Source organism: Phragmites australis, chromosome 20 (genome assembly GCF_958298935.1).
Source record: "Phragmites australis chromosome 20, lpPhrAust1.1, whole genome shotgun sequence".
Lineage (NCBI taxonomy): Eukaryota > Viridiplantae > Streptophyta > Magnoliopsida > Poales > Poaceae > Phragmites > Phragmites australis.
This window is the reverse complement of record NC_084940.1, coordinates 18,503,110-18,527,864: the sequence shown is the minus strand read 5'-3', so window position 1 is coordinate 18,527,864 and position 24,755 is coordinate 18,503,110. Positions and strand designations below refer to the sequence as shown.

The 24,755-nt window shown below is 45.9% G+C and overlaps 1 protein-coding gene across 2 annotated transcripts; it reads right to left on the bottom strand.

The window, feature by feature from the left end:
* Window positions 1-997: 997 nt before the first annotated feature.
* LOC133901244 (uncharacterized) lies at window positions 998-3,703 on the bottom strand. Of its 2 annotated transcripts, XM_062342541.1 has the most exons (4): window positions 3,567-3,693; window positions 2,948-3,488; window positions 1,595-1,733; window positions 998-1,517 (listed from the first exon to the last, which is right to left on the bottom strand). In XM_062342541.1, the coding sequence occupies exons 2-4, from the start codon at window positions 3,468-3,470 to the stop codon at window positions 1,508-1,510; spliced, it is 672 nt and encodes a 223-aa protein (XP_062198525.1). In that variant the 5' UTR covers window positions 3,471-3,488; window positions 3,567-3,693; the 3' UTR covers window positions 998-1,507. The 2 variants fall into 2 exon arrangements, with proteins under 2 accessions (XP_062198525.1, XP_062198524.1); XM_062342540.1 differs by lacking the exons at window positions 998-1,517; window positions 1,595-1,733 and adding an exon at window positions 1,740-2,377 and having other exon boundaries at window positions 3,567-3,703.
* Between the last annotated feature and the right edge of the window lie 21,052 nt (window positions 3,704-24,755).

Sequence of the window (24,755 nt, the reverse complement as noted above, 5' to 3'; positions counted from 1 at the left end):
GATAGTGCGCCTGGCAGCCACACGTATTGAGGGAGATTTGCCTAGCATCCACGCCGATCGAGGGTATGCGCTTCGCAGAATGCACCGCGGAAAGCGCCATTTGAAATCCCCAGGATATAAAATAGGGACGGGGAGTGAACCGTTGCCCCTTACACCATTCTTGCGATCACTACCTCTGTCTTCTTCTTCCTTGCGCTCAGGAGCTCTCGCCCTCCTTTCGGCCCGCAGCGCACCCTCTCTCTCATCCCTTCTAGCACACTCCCCACCCTGAAAGATGTCGAGCGCAGGAAGCAGCCACCGGGACAAGTCGAGCTCCGATAGTGTGCTGCCGGAGTCACGCATCACGAACGAGGAGGGGGCGGAGAAAGTCCGCAAGCTGATGGTGCTCGCCGGCCAGCGGGAGGCGTCGGTGGTGACACCGGCGAGCTTTCCGCCCTCCACCCGCCAGCCAGAGCGGATCGTCATCTTCGTATCGTTCGTCGCCGCCGGGCTGGTGCCGCCCTTCTCAACCTTCTTCCTTCAAGTGCTGGACACCTTTGGCATCCAGCTCGTCCACCCGGCTTTCCGCCCTCCACCCGCCAGCCAGAGCGGATCGTCATCTTCGTATCGTTCGTCGCCGCCGGGCTGGTGCCGCCCTTCTCAACCTTCTTCCTTCAAGTGCTGGACACCTTTGGCATCCAGCTCGTCCACCTGAGTCCAAACACGGTGGTGATCCTGGCCATCTTCGTGCACTTTTGCCAGATGTTCGTGGGAGTGCAGCCGTCGGTGGCCTTGTTCCGACACTTCTTCGTCCTGCGAGCGGCCGGGAAGAAGAAGGGGTCTTCTCTTCATATGCTTCCTAAAGTGTCCCGTTCCATGTGAAGATCTGGCACCTATTTCTATACTGCATATATTACACTTAGCAAATCTTACCTGTTCCCCGTTAATTTCTTTGAAGACCTTTTCAAAATGTTGCCACACTTGGGACCATGCACCTGAGTTCTCAGCGCCTTGATCCATGAATTGAAATATGGAATTAGTTTCTTGATGTGAAGTGAATACTGGCTACTTGGCTAGCAAATAGGAAAAGAGAGATGGGTGGGCAGGGTGGAGTTTGAGATGGAGTAGATGGTATTTATAGGGATGAGAGGAGAGGTAGGTGGGGGTGGGGCCGCGGGGGGTATTTTAAAAAAATAAACAAAAAACATGAATAAAAAAACTTAGAAATAATAGGGGCACATGATTAATTCTAAAAATGAGCTTTATTGATAGGTTGCCTCATTAAAAACCTTTCTAGCAAAGGAAAAAAGAGTACAACATAGCTCAGAAAATTTAAAATTACACGTTCTCATCAGCATCTAGATACAAATTTTGGAATGATTCTTCAAGCTCAGTATTTTCTGCAGTGTGTTGCATTTGTGCTTCAGCTTGTTCCCAATCCTTTACTATGGTGAGTATTTCAACCATCTCACTTGACAGATTTGTTCTTCTCTCTTCGATTATCCTTCCTGTAAGACTGAAGGCAGCCTCAGAAGAAACTGTAGATACAGGAACCGTTAACAAATCTCGCGCTAACAGTGAAAGGACTGGATAATTCGTCTTGTCCTCATGCCACCATTGCAGTATGTTGAAGTTTTCTTGTTCGTGGCTGATAACGTCACTGTCGATGAAGGTAGTTAGCTCCCCTCCGGATGTTGGAATTCCGGTGCCCGTAGACGATCGTGACGAAGAGTCTGAACTTCTTGATGAAGAACCTGCACCAAATATTTTCCCCCACGTTGTCGTCTTCTTACTTGTTGTGGGTGCTAGTGGAGGTCGTTGCAGGCGAACTCCGTCATACTTTGTTTCATATTTACTATAAACTTCGAATAACTTAGAACGAACATTAGTATAATAATTAGAATAATCATGGCCAAGAGCATCACCTAGAATTGCGAGAACTCTACAGAAAGCTGCAATTTTAGCTCTAGGATCTAAAATAAAGGCAAAAGCGTATAACAAAGGAATTTCTTTCCAATACTTTAAGAATTTAGATTTCATAGGAACTACACAATCTCTTAAAAGATTATCATTTTCATAGTTGTTTAAATGAGTAGCAATTTCAACAATATTATGCACTACTAAACAAGATGTTGGATAATAAACTCCTGATAAACTCACAGTTGAATCATAAAAAAATTCAAGAAACTCCAGTATCCTTTCAGCAACATACCAATGCGCTTCCGTGAGTAAAGTTTGACCCCATGCTGATGGTAATGTGTATGAATAAACACACCAAATGTGCTCTTATATGGTATAATATTTTTAAGCATCAAGAAAGTAGAGTTCCATCTCACCGGCATGTCCAGAGCAAACTTACGTGGACGCACACCCATTGCAACACAATACTGTTTATATGCTGCAATTCGTTGGTTAGAGGAGTTCACAAAAGATATTGCAGTACGAAAATCTTCTAAGTATCGCGAAAACCTCTTCAAACCGGATTTTACTATAAGATTGATAATATGACAAGCACAACGTTGATGTAACAAGAAAGATTCAGCATAAGTACTAAACAACGGAGTAAGAATATCCATTGCTCTAGAATTTGCACCGGCATTATCTAAAGTGATAGAAAATATTTTATTCGTGAGGCCAAAGTCTGCAACTACTTGAGATATTTTTTCAGCAATATTTTCACCGGTATGCGCGTTGTCAATCAAGCGAAAACCTATTATTCTCTTTTCTAATTCCCAATCATTATTAACAAAATGAGCAACCACACTAAGATAATCCTCTCTAGCCCTACCTGCCCATATGTCCGAGGTCAAAGCAACTGAAAATGTACATGTTTGCAACATTTCTTTAAGTTTGCTACAACACATATTGTAGTATTTTACCATATCCCTACTAGTTGTCTGTCTAGAAACATGCGTGAACCTAGGATTATGAGCTTGCTTAATGTAATCTTCAAATGCAGCAGACTCACCGATATTGAGTGGTAGATCCGCTCTTGCAATGAAGCGACATAGCTCTTTTCGAGCATTGGCAGAGTCGTACTCCCAATGATGAACAGAGCCGTCGGGGTTGTACTGCAACACCGTCTGCTTCATGGCTGCTCCACTCTTTCGCTTGCAACTTATGGCGTGCCTCTTCAAGTGCCCCGTTCCACCCGAGGGCTTTGCAGATAATTCATTTTTACAAATATAACACTTAGCATACCTGACACTTACCCCATCTTCCTCTTTGTAGATCCTTTCAAAGTCTTGCCAAACTTCGGAAGTACCGGCTCTTGATCTTTTAGACCCGCTGCTTGCTAATGTGTGCGCACTTGTAGAGCCTGACGATGGCACTCCTGCTGCATCACCTGGATCTGGATGTGAACCAACCGGAGGTTCACCGTCGGGTCCATCATCACCTGCAGCACTAGTATCAAAGGGGCCGTAGTCCCCTGTGAGTCCTTGGAGAAAAAAATCATGATCTATGGATGTATCATGATCACCGGCATCCATGATCAATGTCGAATGACACTACAAAAATTGCAAATATTCAGAGTTAGAAATAATCAATTAATAAAATAAGACTCAACAACGATGCAAAAAAATCACCAAGATTTCTTCAACTTCAAGATAGCAAATCAGCAGGATGACGATTTTGGAATTGCTCGGATTTTTTTGCAACAATTCAAACTAATTTTGCCAAATTATCGCTAATTCTCACGAACTTTGAGACAAGAATGAGAGGAGGAAACAAGAGAGAAAATGGTGTTGCGGGTGTGGAATGGAAGGGTAAGGTGCTCCTCTATTTATAGGTGAAAAATGGTGATTTTTGCAATTTTTTTCGAATTTTTTGGAGCTCAAACGATCACAAAACGGCTATAAAATTCAAAAATATCGGGTTAACGGGTTAAACGGGCCGTTCCCGACCCGTTTAACCCGTTAACCCGCGTGCCCCCGCCGGCCCATCGTGCCCCACGTGCCGGCCGGGCCGTGCCCCCCGCGGTGGGCCGTGCCGTGCCGTGCCGGCCCGGCCGTGCTGTGGGCCGCCGCGTGCCGAGCCGGCACGGTGGGCCGTGCCGTGCCGGGCCAGTCGTGCCGTGATGGGCCAGCCGTGCCGTGATGGGCCGCCGCGTGCCGTGCCGGCCCGGCCCGGCCGTGCCTCCTGGGCCAGCCGTGCCTGAGCCGGGCCGTGCCGGGCCGTGCCGTGCCCGTGCCGCCCGTGGGCCGGGCCGTGCCCGTGCCAGCCCGACTCGGCCGGGCCGTGCCGCGCGCTCGGCCCAGGCACGGCCCGTGGCCTCGTGCCGTGCCGGCCCGGCCCATCTCGGCTCGGGCTGGGCCGTGCCTGGGCCGTGCCTACAGTTCTGTGCTTCGGGCCGGCCCAGTAAGCACGGCCCATTTGGCCATCTTTAATCACAATCATGACCTAATAGGGCCATTTTTGCTACAATCTCCCTCTTTTTGGTGATTGATGACAACACAACCAAAGCAAGTGGCAAATAGCAAATGATACCAAATGCAAAGATCATAATCGAGCACAAAGTTTTACACTACATTGCTTGGATGCATGTTCTTATCACTTAGTCCTCCTTTGTTGTGACTCTCTCTTTCTCCATTGCCACTATCTCCCTTAAACGATCTATGTAAGAGCTTCTCTTTTGTCAATCTAGGCGCATAGCATCTCTTCTTCTCCCCCTTTATCGACTTCGGCGTTCCTAGATATCTTGCTAGTCGCTACAATCTCCTCCATATTGTTCATCTTTCAAACTTGCATCCTGCTTTGGTCATCAAAATTCTCCCTCTTTGTCAACAATCTCCCAAAAAGGGCTATATGGACATGTTGGACTCAAAGGGAAAAACATTAGAGCACATGGGAGAGAGCTTCACAAATCATTATCCAATAAAAGGTACTAATTATATGGATATCACTACAAATGAATGATACCAATTGTAGGCTATGAAAGCACATGGATCATAATTTATGAAACTCACATAATATAGGCTGAACTCCCTCTATATTTGTGCATACATATGATAAAAAAGAAATATATGCACAACTAGACAATATGTCAAGATAGGAAATTTAAGCTATATGATGCATTGAGATAGCTTAAATAAATAAAAGATTTGAGAATAATACCAATTGAAGTATTTAAGCATTGCATACCTCCGAGGACATATTGATAGCTCCATGAGACTGCAATAGATACAACTTACAAGACATGTTAGTCTCAAAATCACAACCTATAGGATATACTCCCCTGAAATGTGTGCATACAAGTGTTGAATACTTGTGAGATATATATGCACTTGTTATTGATAAGAATAAAGATTTATCCTATAGATTGGATCATGGCACATAAATGATACAAATTGTAAAAACTGGTGCCAAAAAATGAACCTACAACTAATAAACCATATAGATTGCTTATGGGTTAGAGATAAACACAAGGAACCTACCATATTAAAACCTACAATAAGCATTGCAATAAATTGAAATATATATACGCAATCCTAGATGAGGCGAATAAGCTAGAAGCAAAAAAAACAAAATGCATAAACATAAGTCTAGCTACCATTTACCTCTTTTACCTTTGGATGGGGATTTGGGAATATGATGATCATGATTTTCATCAAAGTGCACAAACTTATATACTTGACTTTTTTGCTTGAACCTTCACTTCATCTTGTGAGCCAAGTCTCTAAATCCCCATAGCCGCTTCTAGCTTCAAGTCTTCTTTGGAACCCAAACCGATTGGGGCCCATTCATGTTTGTGATGACTTCCTTGGGCACCCAAATGGGTTATTTTCACCTCCAATCATTTCTCCCAACCATGTGTGCAGTCACCTTGCCATTGTCCTTCTTCTTGAGCCTGTAGTGGTTACTCTTAGTCTTGATCTTGTAGTTGGGCTTGGTGTAGAGGTTGGAGGTCTTGTTGGAGAGGTTCACCATCTTCTTCTTCTCCTTAGTCTCCTTCTTCATTTGTTTGCATTGGAAGGACTTGTGACCTTCTTGATGACATTTGAAGCTTGTCACGGTGGACCCCTCCACATCCTTCTTCACCATGAAAGCATGGTTATCTTGAGGAGGTTGGACATGTCCTTTGCCCTTTAAACTTGCCAAGTACTTTTTAAGCTTCTGCACTTCTTACTTAAACTCATCATTCTATTGTGCAATGAGGTTGTTAGATGATTCTACAATAACATTCTTAACACAAATCTCATTGCAAAAGGATGAGCTAGATAAAGCAATTAAATCATCACAAGAATTAGAAGCATCTACCTTAGGATTGAAATTAAATAGAGAGGTAGATTGCTTCAAAGGGACCTTAGTTTTAGATTCCATGCACTCAAATTTAGCCTTAAGCTCATCATTCTCCTTGTTTAGCAAATTAAATTTGCTCAATAATTATTCATAATTAGAAACAAAGGTAGCATGAATGTCACTAAAGTGCATTCAATTTCTTAAGCTCTTTTGATTATTTCTTAACAGCCCTTTGTTGCTCATTGATCAAATGAAGGAGTTCATCATATGAGGGAGAATCCTCATCGGATTCATTATTACTTACATCGCTATCCATATCTTTAGCCATAAGGCACTTGTAAGATGACTTGCGTGATGACAACTTATGTGATGATGACATGAGGAAGAGATTTTATTGGAGGGGAGGATGGTGAAGCTTTCTTCATTTGAGCTTGACTCTTCGTCATCGCTCACCCATCTCCCTATGCTTGTGAATGCCTTGGCTCTTCCCTTTGTCTCCCTCTTGTTCTTGGTCTTCTTCTCCTTCTTGATATGATCAATTGTGTTGACCAAGTCTTTTATGGAGATTGGGTGATGAATCTTGGCATTGATCTTCTTGATGTTCTTCTCCACTTGTGAGATGAGCTTGGCAACTTTGGGATCCATCTCTTTATCGCTTGAGTTGCTTTGCTCATCTTCTTCATAGCTCTCTTCATCTTCATCTCCATCATCTTCACTTGAGCTTGACTCTTGCTCTTATCACCTCATCCTTGCCTTCATGTGTTGGCATTGAGCTTGCTTACTTGTGAGAGCAAGGTTCTTGGTGTCAGATGAGAAAAAAGCTTCCACCTCCATGTTCATTGTCATCTCATGGGCGATGATCTTGTCGAGCATTTGACTTGGATTTATTTTCTTGATGTCATTGTTGTTGTAGATGATAGAGACTATCAACTTGTACTTCGGAAGAAGAGCTTGAAGTATTGTTCTCACCACTTGATCATCTTCAATTAGTGTCAAACCTAACTCATTGATCTCATTAACAAGAATGTTCAAACGAGAATACTTAGCAACACTCTCTCTAGGCCTATAAGCACTAATCACTCTCTAATCTTGTGCTTAATGACATTAGATAATCACATTAAGCACTTTGGTGGCTTGGATGTCTTCTCAGGTGTACATGAACTTCTCTGGACTCCAACAGCATGCCACACCTTCAAATGACAGAGTGGAGGGGTATTTATAGCATCAAACCTGTGCATTTGCTGTTAACCCAATGGCCCAGAAAAATTGTTAACACCGGATGATCTAGTTAGAACAATAGTACTAACACCGTATCATCCGGTGAGTACACTCTCACAAAATAGTAGTTGGAACCCCACATAAGCTTCTGTGAACATCGGACACTTCGGTGTATACTTCATCTCCATCATGGGACTATCCAGTGAGTTATCCTGAGCCATCCGAGCCTTTTCTTCTTCTCTATATAAATTGCTCTGGTGAAAGCATCCGATACACATCACTTCATCACCAGACTATCCTGTGAGTTGATTTCAACCAACTGAGCCAATACAACCTTCTCTGGAAATAATGCTCTGGTGTACATAGCCTTGATCACTAGACCATCTGATGCGTTGAACTTAGTCCCCAGGTATCCCCTCCGACCACACCTGGGATGCCCCGAGCGACCGAACATCTTTGGGCAAAAGAGGGTTCCAAGGAGACGGAGGGCTCCGGGGTGCACGGAACCCGCCAGCACCTCCGACGCTGCCCTCGCAACGCCAACCGCGCACAGGGAACCCTAAGCCCACCTCGTCCGGGGAGGTATAGTCAGAACAGCCCAAAAGCCGGTGCACCGGGTAGCCTTGATGGTCTCCCAAGGGGGAAGAAGACCCCAGGGAAACCACAGGCTTTGGGACACACCGCCTTCGGCAGTGACCCCAACAACAACTCCAAGCTCTGACGCCCCCGGAGACACACGGGTGCATCTTGCACGGACCAGGGTGCGGCCACAACACCGACGACTGCCGCACCCTCATGACCTTCCGGGAGGAATACCTCGGAAGGCAAGTAAAATACCTGGCCGCAGAAGGAGCGGGCGAAGGACGGTGCAGGGTCTGGAGGCCTAGGGCCAACTCCCGGGCAAATCCATGGCCCCTCGACCCTGCATTGTCGCTACCGACCCTACCAACAGTACCATGTCTAGCAACGAGCACTGATTTGCAGACACAATGTCGCCAGGCTTTGGACGAAGCACCTCTGAAGCCAGGCAACGGCTAAGGGCCGAGGCGGTCGAGGACCACCTCTCCCCACTAACCTTCGACTATGCCTCCAACAAGCCATCGCCAGGCTCTGAACGGATTACCTCCGCAGTCGGACAATGGCTAAATGCTAAGGGGATCAAGCACCACCTCTTCCAGCCTAGCCACAGGCTTCAAGGCCACCAAGCCTCGGAATTGAGGCCTTATCCCTACAAAAATACGCCCGATATTAACCACCAAGTAGTTTACCTAGTGATCCGTCCTTCATACTGTAACACCCTAATTTTCAACCTTTTGGAAATAGTAATAAAAATTATTTTCTTAAGAATAGGGTGTTAGTCTTTGTCTCAAAAATCATAGGAGGAAGAAATTATTTTCTAAAATCTAGAAATTAACCTAGGCTATATTATAGATTGATTGCATTCATGCCGAAATAGCTGCATTAGGGTTTTTATTGTGCGAAAAATAAGCTTTGAAAACCCCGAGGCGCACCATTCAAGTTTTTGGAAAAAATTGCTAAATTTTTCCTAAAAAGAAAACTGTCTTTTCTTTTCCTTTTCTTCCTTTTCTTCTTTTTCTTTTCTTCCTCCCGGCGGTTTTACCCTTCTCCCTCTTGGGTTGAGCCCGAACTGCCCCTTCCTCTTTCCCGGGCCGAGCTCCAGCCCACTCCACCCATCTCCACCCCGCCTTCCCGCCTGGGCCAGCCGAAGGCCACGGCCCAGCAACGTTGCTGTGTCCGCTATTCGCGCTGGCCGATTTCCACCTCTGCCCGCACGCTAGCTCCCCCGGTCTCCTTCTTCCTCCCGCAGCCAAACTGGACTCGAGTTCGAGCACCGCGCGCCGTGCGTTTCCCTCACCGAGTCCGAATCCTAACCACCTGAGGTCGCTGCTGTCTACCTCGACACCTCGCCTTTCGGAGCCCCGCCGCCCGAGGTATGCACTAAAACGGACTCCCCTTGTCCCCTTCTTCCTCTGCTGCCGCTCGCCGTCAACCCCCATGCCCAGCGACGAGGTCCGCCACCTCTCCGGCGAAAACGCTGCCGCGCCCAAGCCTTTTGCCGCCGCCTTTCCTCTCTGGAGCCGGTCGATTAACCTTTCCCTCACCCATGACCGTTAGATCTATTTTGGATGGCCACGATTAGAAGCCTCAAGTACCCTTTTAGCGTTCAATCACATGATGCCATGCGGCCACTTAATCCCAGTCGGTAAGACAAGCCACATCATCGCCTGCATAAGCCGACTACCTCAGCGAATCAACCTGTGTGGCAATGCCACGTCAGCACGCCTTTATCCAGTCAATATTCCTATTTGTTTTAATTTGGGAATAATGGAAATTTTGGAAATAAGCCCCTGGACTTTCCTATATTTAAATAAAAGCCCCTATCATTATACAGTTTAGCCACTAAACTTTCACATAATTACAAATAGGTCCCTCAATTTTTGCAAAAAGGCCCCTAACCTCTCTGTTTTTATTCAAACTAAGTCCTTTTACTTTCAGATTTAACTCTAATTTGTTTATAGCATAACTTTCTCGTTTTAGCTCCGATTTAGATGGTTTTCGCGCTCACGTGTTTGTAGCCATGTGTACTATCTTTTAGTACCCTTTTCATAGATGATAACTATTGTTTGGTGTACTGTTCTTAGATAGTTTTTTTGTGTGTTTTTCCGATGTGTTTTGAGAGTAGATGAGGAGCAGTACGAGAATCTACAGGACCAAGTATTTGAAGAGTCTGAGCAGCATGTTGGAAGAGGCAAGTGTTGTTGAACATTTTTATCCCAGTTTTGTTTAAAATGTGTTCTTTACTTAAAACATGCATGCTGTTAATTCTGAATCCTTTGTACTTATAGTATCCTGTTCCATATAATTTCTTGTTGCCTAGTTGTTAGCATTGGATATGATGGGTAGTTATGCTTAGCTTTGCACAAGGGGATGAAAGGGTTAATGGTTAAGCATGACTAATGAATTAATGCAACTATGAGTTGGGAATATTAATGATGGTATAACAATATGGAACCTTAGGTCTTGAGCAAAGTAGTGTGGTTGATGATGAAGTTATGTTGTTGGTGTAGTGCTTGCTCAAGTTACCTAAGTAAGGACCAGATCGTGGAGCGACAACCCAAGAAATATCGTACTAACCACAAAACTTGGAATGGGACATGCCTAGCCTATTAATTAGTTGGATGGGTTTGGGTTGGTTTGGTCAGTTTGGGAGCCTGATGTGGAATTCAGGTGGTTGGGAAACATGTGGAAATGTTTCTAGGAGTTAGAGGTCTACTGATGATTCACCTAGTCAAGTAGGATGCTTTTATAATACTTTGTTAGTATAGTTGGCTTTTATGCAAATTTAAGCTGTTACAGCTTGTTCCTTTGTTTAAGCTCACATGGCATTTTATCTTCCCACACTAGCGGAGTACAAGCTGTACTCATACTTGCTGTTTTTATCCAAATGTCCTCTAAGCGCTGCTCAGACATTGAAGGAGATTCAGACTTCTTCGTTGATGAAGATGAAGACTGCTAGGTTGGCGTTTCCCCCCGGTCAATTGCCTGTGGAAGTTGGAGCTTCGGGAGTTTAGTCTGTGTGCTTTTGTTTAAGACTTTGAGGTCTTTCTTTGCCTATTCAAGTTAAACGTTGTAATAATGACACTGTGTGTGATACACTGATGAAGTTGCTGCATGTATGAAACTTGATCCTAGCATACATGTAGTTTACATCTGGTTTTATCCCTTTCTAAAACTGGGTGTGACACATATGACCAGTTTAGAGTCTGTGGGATGCCTCCAACCACGGGCGACAACATGTCTAGGTCAACAAAGGAGGCACAACATGACTACACACCACGGGCGTAGCATGTCTAGGTCACCTGGAAGGCAGGACTGTCTAGTTTTCCTGGAAGTTATTGCGTAGCTCCGATAGTGTGTAGGACCTTTGGTATTAATACATGCCAAGGAGTCTTACAAAAGCCAAAGACAAAAATGGAGTCTTACACAAACCTCTGGCAAAAATGAAGAGTCTTACACAAATCTACAGCAAAAACGAAGTCTTACACAAACCTCCGGCAAAAATGGAGAGTCTTACACAAACTCTGGCAAAAACAGAGTCTTACACAAACCTCCGGCAAAAACGGAGATTCTTGCACAAACCTTTAGCAAAACAGAGAGTCTTACACAAACCTCCGCCAAAAATGGAGAGTCGTACACAAACTTCCGACAAAAATGGAGAGTCTTACAAAAACCTCCGACAAAAACGAAGAGTGTTACAAAAACCTCCGACAAAAAGGAGAGTCTTACAAAAACCTCTGACAAGAACAGAGAACTTAATAAAACCTCCGGCAAAAACAGAGAACTTTACAAAACCTCCGATAAAAACAGAGAATCTTACAAAACCTTCGACAAAAACGAAGAGTCTTAAAAAACCTCAGCACAACGGAGAGGTTCACCAAACCTATGGTAAAAACGGAGAGCTTTACCAAACCTCCACACAACAGAGAACCTTACAAAACCTCCGGCAAAACGGAGCGATAGGGATGTTTTCCGAAAACTCCACTGGGCGAAAGGGTTCTGAAAGGACCTAATGGGAAGAGTACCCTGGCATCTTGAAGTCTAATGCCTCCGTGCCAAAGGGATACGAAACCCACACGCCTCCAAAGAGCACAGTACGCAGATCAAAGGGGTATAAAAATCCCCCTCCCTATAGGGAAAGGTATGACCCTCGTGACTCAAACACGTATGGTAAAAGGTAAAATCGGTACCCTACCATCTCCTTTAAAGACACATCTCATATGTCATTTTATGAGTGTTATACTAACATTTAATAAAAGCCCACGCTTCGTGGCACAAGAAACATAGTGGAACCTTCAACTGTCCACTACAGAGACCGCAATTCATGGTAGCGGCTAAGAGCTGAGGGGGTCGCAGACCACCTCTCCCGCCTAGCAATTGGCTTCGCCTCCGACACGCTGTCGCCAAGCTCTGGACGGAGTACCTCCAGAGCCAGGCAACGGCTAAGGGTTGAGGGGGTCGCGGACCACCTCCCCTGCCTAGCCTTCGGCTTCGCCTCTAACGCACAGTCGCCAGGCTCCGGACGGAGTACCTCCGGAGCCAGGTAGCAGCTAAGGGCCGAGGGGGTCACGGACCACCTCTCCTGCCTAGCCTTCGACTTCGCCTCTGACGCGCCGTTGCCAGGCTCCGGAAGGAGTACCTCTAGAGCCGGGCAGCAGCTAAGGGTCGAGGGGGTCGCGGACCACCTCCCCTGCCTAGCCTTCGGCTTCACCTTGAACGCGTTGCCACCAGGCTCCGAACAGAGTACCTCCGGTGCCGGGCAGCAGCTAAGGGCCAGGGGGGTCACAGACCACCTCTGTCGCCTAGCCTTCAGCTTTGCCTCCGACCCACCATCGCCAGGCTCCAGACGAAGTACCTCTGGAGCTAGGCAGTGGCTAAGGGCCGAGGGGGTCGCGGACCACCTCCCCCACCTAGTCTTCGGCTTTGCCTCCGACGCTCCATTGCCAAGTAATAAACGGAATACCTCCGGAGCCAGCCAGCGGCTAGGGGCCGAGGGGGTCGTGGACCACCTCTCCCGCCTAGCCTTTGGCTTCGCCTCTGACGCACCGTCGCTAGGCTCCGGATAGAGTACCTCTGGAGCCAGGCAGCGGCTAAGGGCCAAGGGGGGTTGCGGACTATCTCTCTTGCCTAGCCTTCGGCTGCGTCACCGACACATCATCGCCTTCAACCCGGGTAGTTGCTAAGGAACCCAAAGCGTCAAGGACCACCTCCGGAGCTTGTCTCCAAAGGTTCCAGATGGACTTCGCTGAGTCAGAAATCTAGAACAAATTGGGAAGGAGGCCCTACCAGTGCTAGGCCCAGGGAGTACGCATTAATCGGGGGTGACGAGGTCACCACTGCTCCATCCGGTTCTCCTTAGTTGCCCTATGTATCTATCACCACCAGATTCCCGAGGTCACCTCTCCCCCAGATGGAACGAAATCAGCAATGATCTATGCAAAGGCTCGGTGCCCTGGTCATCAGAAAAACTAGCCATTGCCTTCAAAGGGGACGAAGAAGCACGGTTTGGAGACATGAAGGCACGCGCGCATGCGGTCACCCATTCAAAAGATTCCCTCGCACTTCGATACGAAAGGAGATATGACCGTTCCTGAAGGTCCATGTTATATTATAAAACAACTAGTACATCCAGGGGACACATGCTGAAGCAACAGTACAGAAATTGCCACGAATAAGATAGATCCCTACGGAGCAAAACAGGGCGAGATAGAGTACACGTTACAAGTTCAGCCATGAGACATGGATATATCATGGCGTCACCAAGTTCACCATTTTGATGACCGCCTTCACCTCCTACGGGTCCCGACAGGGGCCACGCATGGGACGGTGTGTATGCCACATCTGCGGCCTACCGCTGCGGAAGCTGATACAGTAGCCGGCTCTTGAGTTATTGGAGGACAGGAGTCTGAGGAGGTCACTGGCGGGGCCTTCTCACTCGCCTTCTCGGCCTCCTCCTGCTTCGCCGCCGGCTCCACAGACGCCTGCTCGCTCTCCCTCCGCAGGAGATCCCAGTCGATCTTCTCATTGTCATCAGACATATCGATGATCTCGATAGGCATGGCCTCCCCGGCCAAAGGTCAGGCAGGAGGCGCGGGCAACCGCCTCCCCTATAGAGATGGAAGCGGTGTGGCCACTGGCGCCTCTGTCGACAACTGAAATGGTCCGGCTCCCGAAGAAGCCGTCAAGATCATCGACATCTCTGAAGAGGATAAGGAGGAAGACGATGCCATACTTAAGTCAAGGTTAACTGCTCGCTCATGGGGCTATGGAGAGTCCAGTAGGGTAACCCTAGCTTTATACCCAGGCCAAATAGCCATGTAGGATTGGAAGATGAAGCGGAACCAACACTGACGTGTCCCCCCATTGAAGACCTGGGGGGGCCATGGCCATATCCGGGTGTCCTCCAACATGTGGCAGCGCTCCACAACGAATGCCTCATTTTCTCGCATGGACATCCCGTCACATTAATAACCCAAACCCCTTTCGGCGCGTGACAGGGGCGTGGGCACAAGACCCTAAATGACCCGCTGCATTGTCCAGTCAGAACGTGGCAGTGGCATGTCTTGTCCCGCCAGGAAAACGCGTGGGATCCTCCAATCCCACACATAACCTCTACTCTAGAAACCTCAAAGGACAAGAAGAGCCATACCGAAGGAATTCAGATAACCTATATCGGTCTCAACACGGACCCTAGAAGTACACCACATCCATCGATGTCCCTCTAACCCGGGGTCCCTATGCCGCGCATGATAGCTCCAACAAGCTCCAGGGCAGATCACCACCACCAGTACACCATCAGCCTTGGGCTCGCCATCGACGTCCAAGCTTTCTAAATTGAAAAAAACTTCTTAAAAACTAAGAATTGCCATCAAACATCCTTGATGCCATACCAGGCTGGGGTTGATTTTTCCTCTACATTGTCTCCCCCTCCGAAACATCAGGGCCCGAGAATGAGGGGGTACTATTGGGGGGAAAATAAACCAGCCTGAGGATAATGGATGAAGATTACCATCCAGTCCCTCCAGAGCCTTGGTCTCTGGACCCTCAGTTAAAGGCTCGATCTCTGAAGTCATCAGATCCCTTCACAGTACCCCTTCATACCTGTGAAGCCTTCCCTTGGCTCAGCTGGCTTGGTCTCCTGAAGCCTCCCAAACACCCAACCTCTGAAGCCTCGGTCCCCCGAAGCTTCGGCCTCCTAAAGCCCTGGCCTTTCGGAGTCCTGCTTCCTAAAGCTTTCACCTCTCGGTCCCATGCCTCCCGAGGCCTCCGCCTCGGGTTGCTCAGGTTGACTTCCTGAAGGTAGCAAGGTGAGTCAGCAGGCCTTATGAAATATCTACCGGAAGGGGAGCAACAGTTGTGGTTTGCCTGCAAGGAAGTGACCGGCATTAAAAGCCTATGCTAATGGACGTTGCTCTGACACCCCTGCATGATGGAGGCTATCCTGACACCCCTGACAGTGCTTACCACGGTGGATATTTATCTCCACTGATCGGGTAGAAAGTAGTTATCCAGGATAAGGCTCAGTAATTCGGTTAGATCCCAGATATTTGTACATAACTTGTACGCCAAGCTATGCACGGCCTTATAAATAGGAGGCCATTGTCCTCTGGGCAGGGGACGGCAAGACAGCAAAAAAGACACAAAGGTGAAAACACACCAAGTCACGCTGTGATACTCCTCCCAGAGTGATCCATTTTTTCTACTATCAATACATTCGTGGTGTTCCTTCCTCTTAAACTTCATCTCCAAGCTTGAGTCTCCTCCTTAGAAGAAACCCTCGCCGTACTTGCTAGGGCAAGATGAACTCTTGCTCCAACACCGACACTCCCCCTGTTACCAACTAATCTATCCATGAACACCAAATTGTTGAATAAAAGGCCACTTTACTTTGTCATACGCTTTCTCAATATTAACGTTTTGAATTACACAATTTAACATTTTCATATGCATCTCATGGATTGTTTCATGGAGGATCGCCACACCTTCCAAAATATATCTCCCTGGCAGAAATACTGTCTGCGTGGGTCTAATCACTTTCTAAGCTACCCTAATGATCCTATTTGTCACTACCTATGTAAAGATATTATAACTAACATTATTGTATTCGTGTTACATTCTGACTCTTTGGTAGTAGTGCAATGATCTCAAAACTGAAGCTTAAAAGGACTCATTTATGAAAATCATAACAACGAGCCATCGAATCAGCCCTTATGATCTCATAGAACACTTGATAAAACTCAGCTGGGAAACCATCAAGTCCCAAAGCTTTGACGTGTTCCATGTCTAATGTAGCTTCTTTAATCTCTTTTTCGGTGAAGGGAGCAGTAAGCATATCATTTTCTACCCCTGAAACATGAGGAATGTCACCCGTTGAGTCTCAATCATCGATAATTGATTACTCTTTGGAGGTCCAAATAAACCCCTATAGTATGTGGTGATATATTCATTGAGCTCACACTCCTTTATAATATTTCTATTGCCATGCTCCATCTGAAAGATACGAGTTTTCTGGTGTTTGCCATTTGCAATAAATTGAATGTATTTTGTGTTATTATCACCTTCTAACAGTTTTGTTGTTTTGGAGCATTGGAACCATGCTATCTCCCACTATGTAAGAAACCAGCAAAGGAGACATGTCATTAGTGACGGCTTCTCAGTAAGCGTCACTAATGTACTATTGGTGACGGCGAGCGAATGACCCGTCGCAAAAGATATTAGTGACGGGTCACAATAAAGTCTGTCACTAATAATTCAGTCATTAGCGACAGGTATATGGGGCACACGTCACTAAATATAGCCTACTCATTAGTGACGGCTCGTTATGATACCCGTCACTTATATTAAAGTAATTAGTGACAGGTCGTAGTTGTTACCGTCACTAATGACTAACTCATTAGTGACATGTGTCCTTATCACCCGCTACTCATTTCTTCGCCTAACACTACTATCTACTCGATCAGTCTTATCCGCCCATTTCTCTATCTTGACTACTCTCATCTCCGCTCACGTCCACTCACGTCCGCCATGTTTATAAATAGCGGGTCTCGGAACCCTAGCCTCCAATTTTGCCTAAGTCCCACCACGCTCGCCGCCTATTCCTTTGATTTACACATCCCCCTCAATGCCGCTGCACCCACCGCCGTGCTCCTCTAATCCAGCACCATCTATGGCTGCCAATGATAAGGACCTAGCATCATCGTCCTTGGTGCCAGCCCCCGACGACGACTACATCGATTGGGACCTGTTGATGGTGGAGGTGGAGGAGGAGGATGAGAAGGAGAAAGTGATTGCCAACGACGAGGCTGTCACTCTAGCCGGCCTTGAGGTGGAACTCATCAGCGAAGCTGAGGAAACAGCAGAGGCCATCGTTAGTGATGGGGCCATCGCAAAGGAGGTGGAGATGGGCGGCGACTCCAACACCGACGATGGCGAGGAGGATGATGATGAGGAGGACGATGATGAGGAGATGGGTGGTGACTCCGACATCGACAACGAGGAGGAGGAGGAGATGGGCAGCGCCCCCAACATGACTGATGACGACGAGGAGGAGGAGGAGGATGAGGAGATGGGCGGTGACTATAATATGAACGACGATGATTGGAGGAGGAGGAGGAGGAGGATGAGGAGATGTGCGACTCTGACTCCGACATGACTGACGACGAGGAGTAGGAGGAGGAGGAGATGGCCATTGCCGGTGGTGACTCTAATGTCAACACTGATGAATCGTAGTTCATTACTTACCTAGGTTTATGGTGGTAATCCGAATTAGCAATTTGGATTTAGCACCCTTCTTTTGTAGTTCGGATGGGTACTTTTTTGTGTAATCCAGACCTACTTTTGTAGTGATGAACTTACTTATCCTCAAATTTGTAATATGTTAAGTCTCAATTTCAATGTATCTGGATGTCCCTACAATGTGATTATGTAATTTGTGGTTGCATATCTTCAAATGAATGGTGATTATGGCATGAATGTATCTGGATGTGTCATATTTGCAGGAGAAGATGGCTGCCAAATCATGACTTTGCTTTAGGATGCAGCCAGTATACAGGTAAAACCTTAGAGTGATGAGCTCATTAGTGATAGGTGATAAGGTTATGCATCAGTAAAGAGGTCATTAGTGATGGGTGATTTTCCACCCGTCACTAATTAACAAGTCCCAGTGACAGGTGGCAAATCCACCCATCACTGTGACCTGATCATTAGTGACGGGAGGTAAGTTCACCCGTCACTGTGATCCGAACATTAGTGACGGGTGGTAAGTTCACCCAACACTGTAATTCAGACATTAGTGATGGGTGGTAAATTTACCCGTCACTAATGATATGTTTATAAATAGTGGGCCCGGGAACCCTAGCCTCCAATTTTGCCTAAGTCCTGCCTCGCCTCGTTCTCCCAGTCATCCCTGAGGCCACCGTCGTCTCCCTACCGTCCCCATCCCTCTCCCCGATGCCATCTTCCCCTGCGACCTCGTCCCCGACTACCTTGACGCTGAGGAGCCCGCACCACCATACTCTGCGCCACCATTGTCCTCCTCCGTCAAGGTAGGCCTCCCGCCGTCCCCTTCTCACTGACGCCTGCTACCATCGTCGTCATCCACGATTGTGAGTTACTTCTGTGCATTGCCATACTTTGTGTGCCGGGGATGAATGCAAATGGTATGTCGGATTATATTACTCGATGATGACAGAGGCTAAGTGAGATTGTGTGTGACAGCGTAGTCTACTTAGGTGCGCTGTTATCCTACCCATTTAACACTCAGCATAGTCTACCTTGGTGAGTGTAAGTCCAAGTCCACCAACTTGTGTGGTTAGCAAAAATATTGGAGCTCTAGGACCCTTTGGAAGTCTTACAGAATGCAAATGCAGGTGGCTATACTTTATCCAAAAGGGTTCCTATTATTGTATAAATCCACTTCAGAAAATTGCTAAAGTCTAAACACAAAAGGAATTGAAATTGAAATTGATTACTACAACTATTTGCTACTATTTCAGTTAAGCTTAAGTTTTAGATAACACTACTACATAAACCTTTATATATACTGTCTCATCACTGCCAGTTCCTAATGGGCTGGCAATGATGGGGAATCACTGCCGGTTCATAAGCCGCGTAGGAAAAATACAGTCATCGTGGCTTACGAACTGGCAGTGATAAGGGCATCACTACTGGCTGTTGGCTTGAGCCGGCAGTGATGCCCTGCTCCATCTTCGCTACCAGTTTAATCCACCGACCAGCAGTGATAGCAGGGCATCACTGCCGGCCTATTATATGAGCCAGCAGTGATGTCTCGACTATATAAAAGTCGCCCTCTCCTTCCCCAAGCCCGAGCACACAACAGAGAGGAGCTCTATTTGCTCAGTGGCGGCCATTTTTGTCACCGAGTTCTTAGTGGCTTCAAAATTTTGAGGAATCCTCATGCCCTAGGTGTTCTAAGGTATGTAACTTCATCTCCAATCCATTTATAGTTGAATTTTATTTAGTAAATTGCTCTAGATTTTGAAAAGATGGAGATGCACCTATGGCCATGATGTTTTAAGACAATGTAGATGCAATTATATCTCATTTATTATACGGAAGCTTCAATTAGTAGCTTATGGTGGAAAGTGTCTTTATTATTGATTTACATTTGCTATAGGTTTGAGCATATTTATTTTTTAATTAATTTAGCAAGCCCCTATATAGAAACTTTAGGTATGAGCATATTTATTTTTGATTTATAATTAATTAGAAAAATTAGCCATGATATTTAGGTATGTTGCAAGCTCCAATTATATTTTTATATTTTAATTAATTAGCATGCTCCTATACGAAAACTTTAGGTATGAGCGTATTTATTTTGATTTTTAATGAATTAGAAAATTTCTCCATGATATTTAGGTATGTAGCAAGATCCAATTATATGTTTTATATTTTATTTAATTAGCAAGCTCCAATATATAAAATTTATGTATGAGCATTTTTTATTTTTACTTAATTAGTCCTACAAAAGGGTTGAATAATAAAGAAAATTTGTAGGGATGGCACCAAGAAATACTCATCGGAAGCGTACGCGATAGCATACAAAAAGCGGCTCCTCTAACCCAGGCCAATTGCTGGTAGGAGATGACGAGGTAATTTATTTGTTGGTGATCGCAAAATTTTCTAGATGTTATGAATTTGAATTTACAATAATGATATAATTGTAGATGGATAGAAAATGGATGTACGATGCGAGCTGTGTGAGCGCAGAGTACAAGAACAGCGTGGATTGTCCTGGTACAAGCCACGGCGCACAAGTCAAATACATAGTCTCAATACATGTGCTGTCCATGCGTCAATTGCGAGAACAAGAAGCGATTTTCCACCACCCAGCAGATACATTCCCACTTGATGCCAAGGGGCTTTATGCCTAGTCATACTCATTGGGCCAAGCACGGTGAAGCTGAGATCGTACAAGAAGGGCAACACATTGGCAGAGAAGACGAAGACTTGTGCACCGATATACTAGCTGACGAATACACCGATATGCCCCCTGCCGGAGATACGTTGGTCGATGATGATCTAGAGGAGATGTTGGCTGATGCTGACGCCGATGATCTGAAGCAGATGTTACGCGATAGGGAGGGGAACTTCACCAATGCAAGAGAGTTTCAAAAGTTCTAGCATATGGTAGGGGACTCTAAAACACCGTTGTACTCGGCTGCAAGAGGGAGCACACACAGTTGCGTACCGTGCTTTCACTGCTACAATTGAAGGCAAGCAACGGGTGGTCTGATACAAGCTTCACAGAGTTGTTACTGTTCTTGCAGAAAATGCTTCCAAAGGGAACTGTGCTGCCAGAAAACACGTCCCAAGCCAAGCAGGTTGTGTGCCCATTGGGGTTAGAAGTGCAGAAAATACATGCTTGTCCAAACAGCTGCATGTTGTATCGCAGAGAGCGTGCAGACTTGGAAGCGTGTCTCGCCTGTGGTGCATCACGGTACAAGCATGACCGTGATTATATCGATGGAGAAGGAAAGAATAAAAGGCCTCCTGTCAAGGTGATGTGGTATTTTCCTATAGTCCCCCATTTGGAGCGTTTATTTGCAAACAAAAGGCATGCCAAACTGATACGATGGCACGCTGAGGAGCGCAAGGATGATGGAATGCTGAGACACCCCGCTGATTCTATGCAGTGGAGAAACATCGATAGAAAATACAAGGAGCCCTTTGCAAAAGATGTGAGGAATATAAGATTTGGGTTGAGTACAGATGGGATGAATCCATTCGGCAATATGAGCAGTAGTCATAGCTCTTGGCCTGTGACTCTATGTATCTACAACCTTCCTCCTTGGTTGTGTATGAAGCGGAAGTACATTATGATGCCGGTGCTGATACTAGGGCCGAGGCAACTTGTCAACGATATCGATCTATACTTGAAACCATTAATGGGATCTTGTAATATTATGGAACGATGGTGTGTAGGTATGGGATGCATACAAATGAGAGAACTTCACCCTACGCGTAATGCTGTTCGTAACAATCCAGGATTGGGCTGCCCTTGGCAACCTATCAGGCCAGACTGTCAAAGGCTACTGTGCATGCGTGTATTGTTTGGATGAAACAGAGAGCTTGTGGCTGAAGAATAGCCAAAAAATGGTTTACTATGTCATCGTAAATTTCTTCGCAAGAATCACCCATACCGTAGCAACAGGAGAGCTTTTGAAGGGAAAGTTGAGACTGAATCACCTCCTAAGCATCGCACTGGGAGACAGGTATATGACATTGTTAAGGGACTTAGGGTTATCCTTGGAAAGGGACGCGGGAGTACACCGGTTCCGAAATCTAAACTTAGAGCTCCTATGTTCAAAAAGAAATCTATTTTTATGACTTAGCTTATTGGCCGGATTTGGTGGTTCGACATGCAATGGATGTCACGCGGGAGTCTTTATTATTGAGCATATTGTTTTTTTATTTTTAATAATGAATTAGCAATAGCACAAGCTAGCACTATTGCTATGTATTACTATTTTTTATTTTTAATGAATTACCTATGATATGAGCATATTTATTTTCAATTTTTAGTGAATTACCTATAGTTATGAACATATTTATTTTATTTTATTATTGTATAATAAAATTGAACCATGAAATTTAGGTATATACAAAACATAATTTTGGTATATAGCAAGTTTAAATTTAAATAAATATGTATTATGATTTTAGGTCAACAGAATGTTAATAAGTATAGATAGTACAAATTAAATCGAAATCACTTGAGTAGCGCGGCGTTTTGTTCGGTCTTATGCAGGTCATGGGTTTGAGTCTCTTCGCGCGCGCGCGCGGAACTTTGAAATTTTTTTTGCACCCCAAGCCACTAGCAGGGAAAGGAGTTTCACTGCCGATGGACATATTAGGCCATCAGTGAAACTACTTTCACTGCCGGTGAAGTTATTGGGCTGGGAGTGAAAGTACCCTTTCACTGCCGGTTGTCATATTGAGCCGACAGTGAAGGTACCCTTTCACTGCGGTGCTCAAACTGTGCTGGCAATGAAAGTACCCTTTCATTGCTGATGCTCAAATTAAGCCGGCAGTGAAAGCCCTCCCCTATATTATATTGCTCGATGCCCACCCTCTGACACTTAGAAAAATTGAGCACTGCCAGTGCCCTCCGCGACACCACCACCTCCTCGACACCGCTGGCTCCTCCCAACACCGCCGTCCTCACCGCATCCTCCCTGATGCCACCATCCACGCCTCATCCTCCCCCACTTCGCCATTCCCAGAGCCCCATCATCCCCGTCCCCGTCCCTGGAGCCCCGCCGTCCCTATCCCAGAGCTGAGGCCGCCGTCTCCATCCCTTACACCGCCGTCCCCCCGTACCCCCATCCCCTACATCATCGTCTCGGTCCCCTACACTGCCTTCTCCGTCCTGTACACCGCCATCTTCGTCCCGTACACCGCCGTCCCGCTCGTGCCGCTGTCGTCCGCACTCGCCCGCCTCGCCAACCGATAGAACAAAGGTAAATCCCCCGCCCTCCTTGATATTGGGTGCCTCGCCGACCACTGTCAGTTTGGAACTTGGTATTGGGTGAACTATGAGCTGTGCTGAAACACCATTGTGATTAATGAAGTAGAACTAGATGATAATGTATCATAGTTGCATTGGTAATAGAGGTCCCTTTCCACAGTGTCGATTGCTTGCCAACCTTGGCTATGATAGGTCATTTGGGCATGTATGTTGCGCTCGCATTGGCAGAACCTCTTTTTTTTTTACCACATTGCTGGTGATTGGTAGTGGTAACAGAGGTCCCTTTTCACAATTTATCCTGGTAGTGGTGTAAAGTTTGTTCTGCTAGAGTTCAAAAACTAGCAGGCTGTTTGCTTGATGCAGTTTGTTCTTCACTGATGCAGTTTATTTTCATCCATTATGATTATTTTCATAGCACATGTTTGTTAATTGCGACTGATGTTTGCTTGATGCATGCTATTATCGGGTAGTTTGATATGTGGTTATTGAGAACCAATAGGAAGAAATGAAGTATGATTGATGTATCAGATTGTCATCCAATTCAAACAGCATCCGCATACAAATGAAACTTGTAATCCAAAATTCACAAGGGAGTTCAGTACTTGATCATTGCCTAGGAGAAAATAATCACATTGCCAAGCATTGTATACTACTAATGTACGCATTGTACAAGGTTGGAGTCATGCATGTAGAAAAAATAGAAGAAGTATAGTGGGTGGCATGGTGATAGAAATATATATATATATAGTGGCGATGATGATATGGCTCGAGGATGCTTCAACATGGCCTATTTAGAGAGGAAGCATTCTTCTCAAGTCAGCATTTATGTGCCTGTCCTACTAGTTTGGAGAGCAGCTTCTCTCAAGACGAGTTGGACGCACTATCTGAGGTTGACCTCTAGAGTTTTCTTTTAGCCAAGCTATGGCATGGTATGTTAGAAGGAGATGTAGTGCAGAACTCCTAGGAAGTGATGGCAACACCAACCGCCAATCCAGGCCAGGTGTTAGAAGGAGATGTAGTGCCGCCATCAAACATTGAAGAAGGTAGCCCGAGCCACTACCTCAACGTGGACCAAACAGATGCCTGTGGAGGTGATGAGGTAATTCATAAGTAGATGAATGCATCTGTTGTACATATTATCGTATAGGTTCCCAATAGTTTTTTCGCTTATGCACAGATGCTTGATGCTCCGGAGGGTCACGATAATGAGTAATCCCAGGAGCGACATCGTGTTTGAGGTCCCTCGAAGATGCCTACGGGACGATTTGTGATCACGGAGATCTCACCAGCAGGGGAGCCAACTGCACCAGAGAGAGTTCTGGGGTCATACAAGTCAGTCTGTGGGATTGTTGTTAAGGATCACATGTCCATCAGCTACAGATTGTGGACTGGTGAACGAGGTGATCCAGACATCTTGTGGCCCAAGATATTAGAGAAGTTCGACTTCCCTGAAGAGACAGATATGGAAGACGTTGATGATCATGGGCCTTTCAATTAAGAATTGGAAGGGGACACTGAATAGAACGTATGTGCAGAAAGGTACAATGCCAGATTTCTGCAAATGGCCGCAACTGGAAGATCATTGGCAAGCCTTTGTGGAGTACAAGTTGTCGAAAGAAGCACAGAGGTTGAGTGAGGTGAACAAAGCAAACTCGAAGAAGAACTCGTACCCCCATAGAGTCGGCAGTGGTGGATACATGAGTAAAGAAAGGCAGTGGCAACAACAGCTAGATGAACTGGGAGAAAGAGT

Bases quoted from the DNA above. Each gene is read 5' to 3' on its own strand.
- LOC133901244 (XM_062342540.1), bottom strand. From the start codon at position 3,470: ATGGATGCCGGTGATCATGATACATCCATAGATCATGATTTTTTTCTC. The intron at 2,378-2,947 runs GTGAGTCTGCTG...AACGAATTGCAG, and splicing joins GGATCTACCACTCAATATCG to CATATAAACAGTATTGTGTT.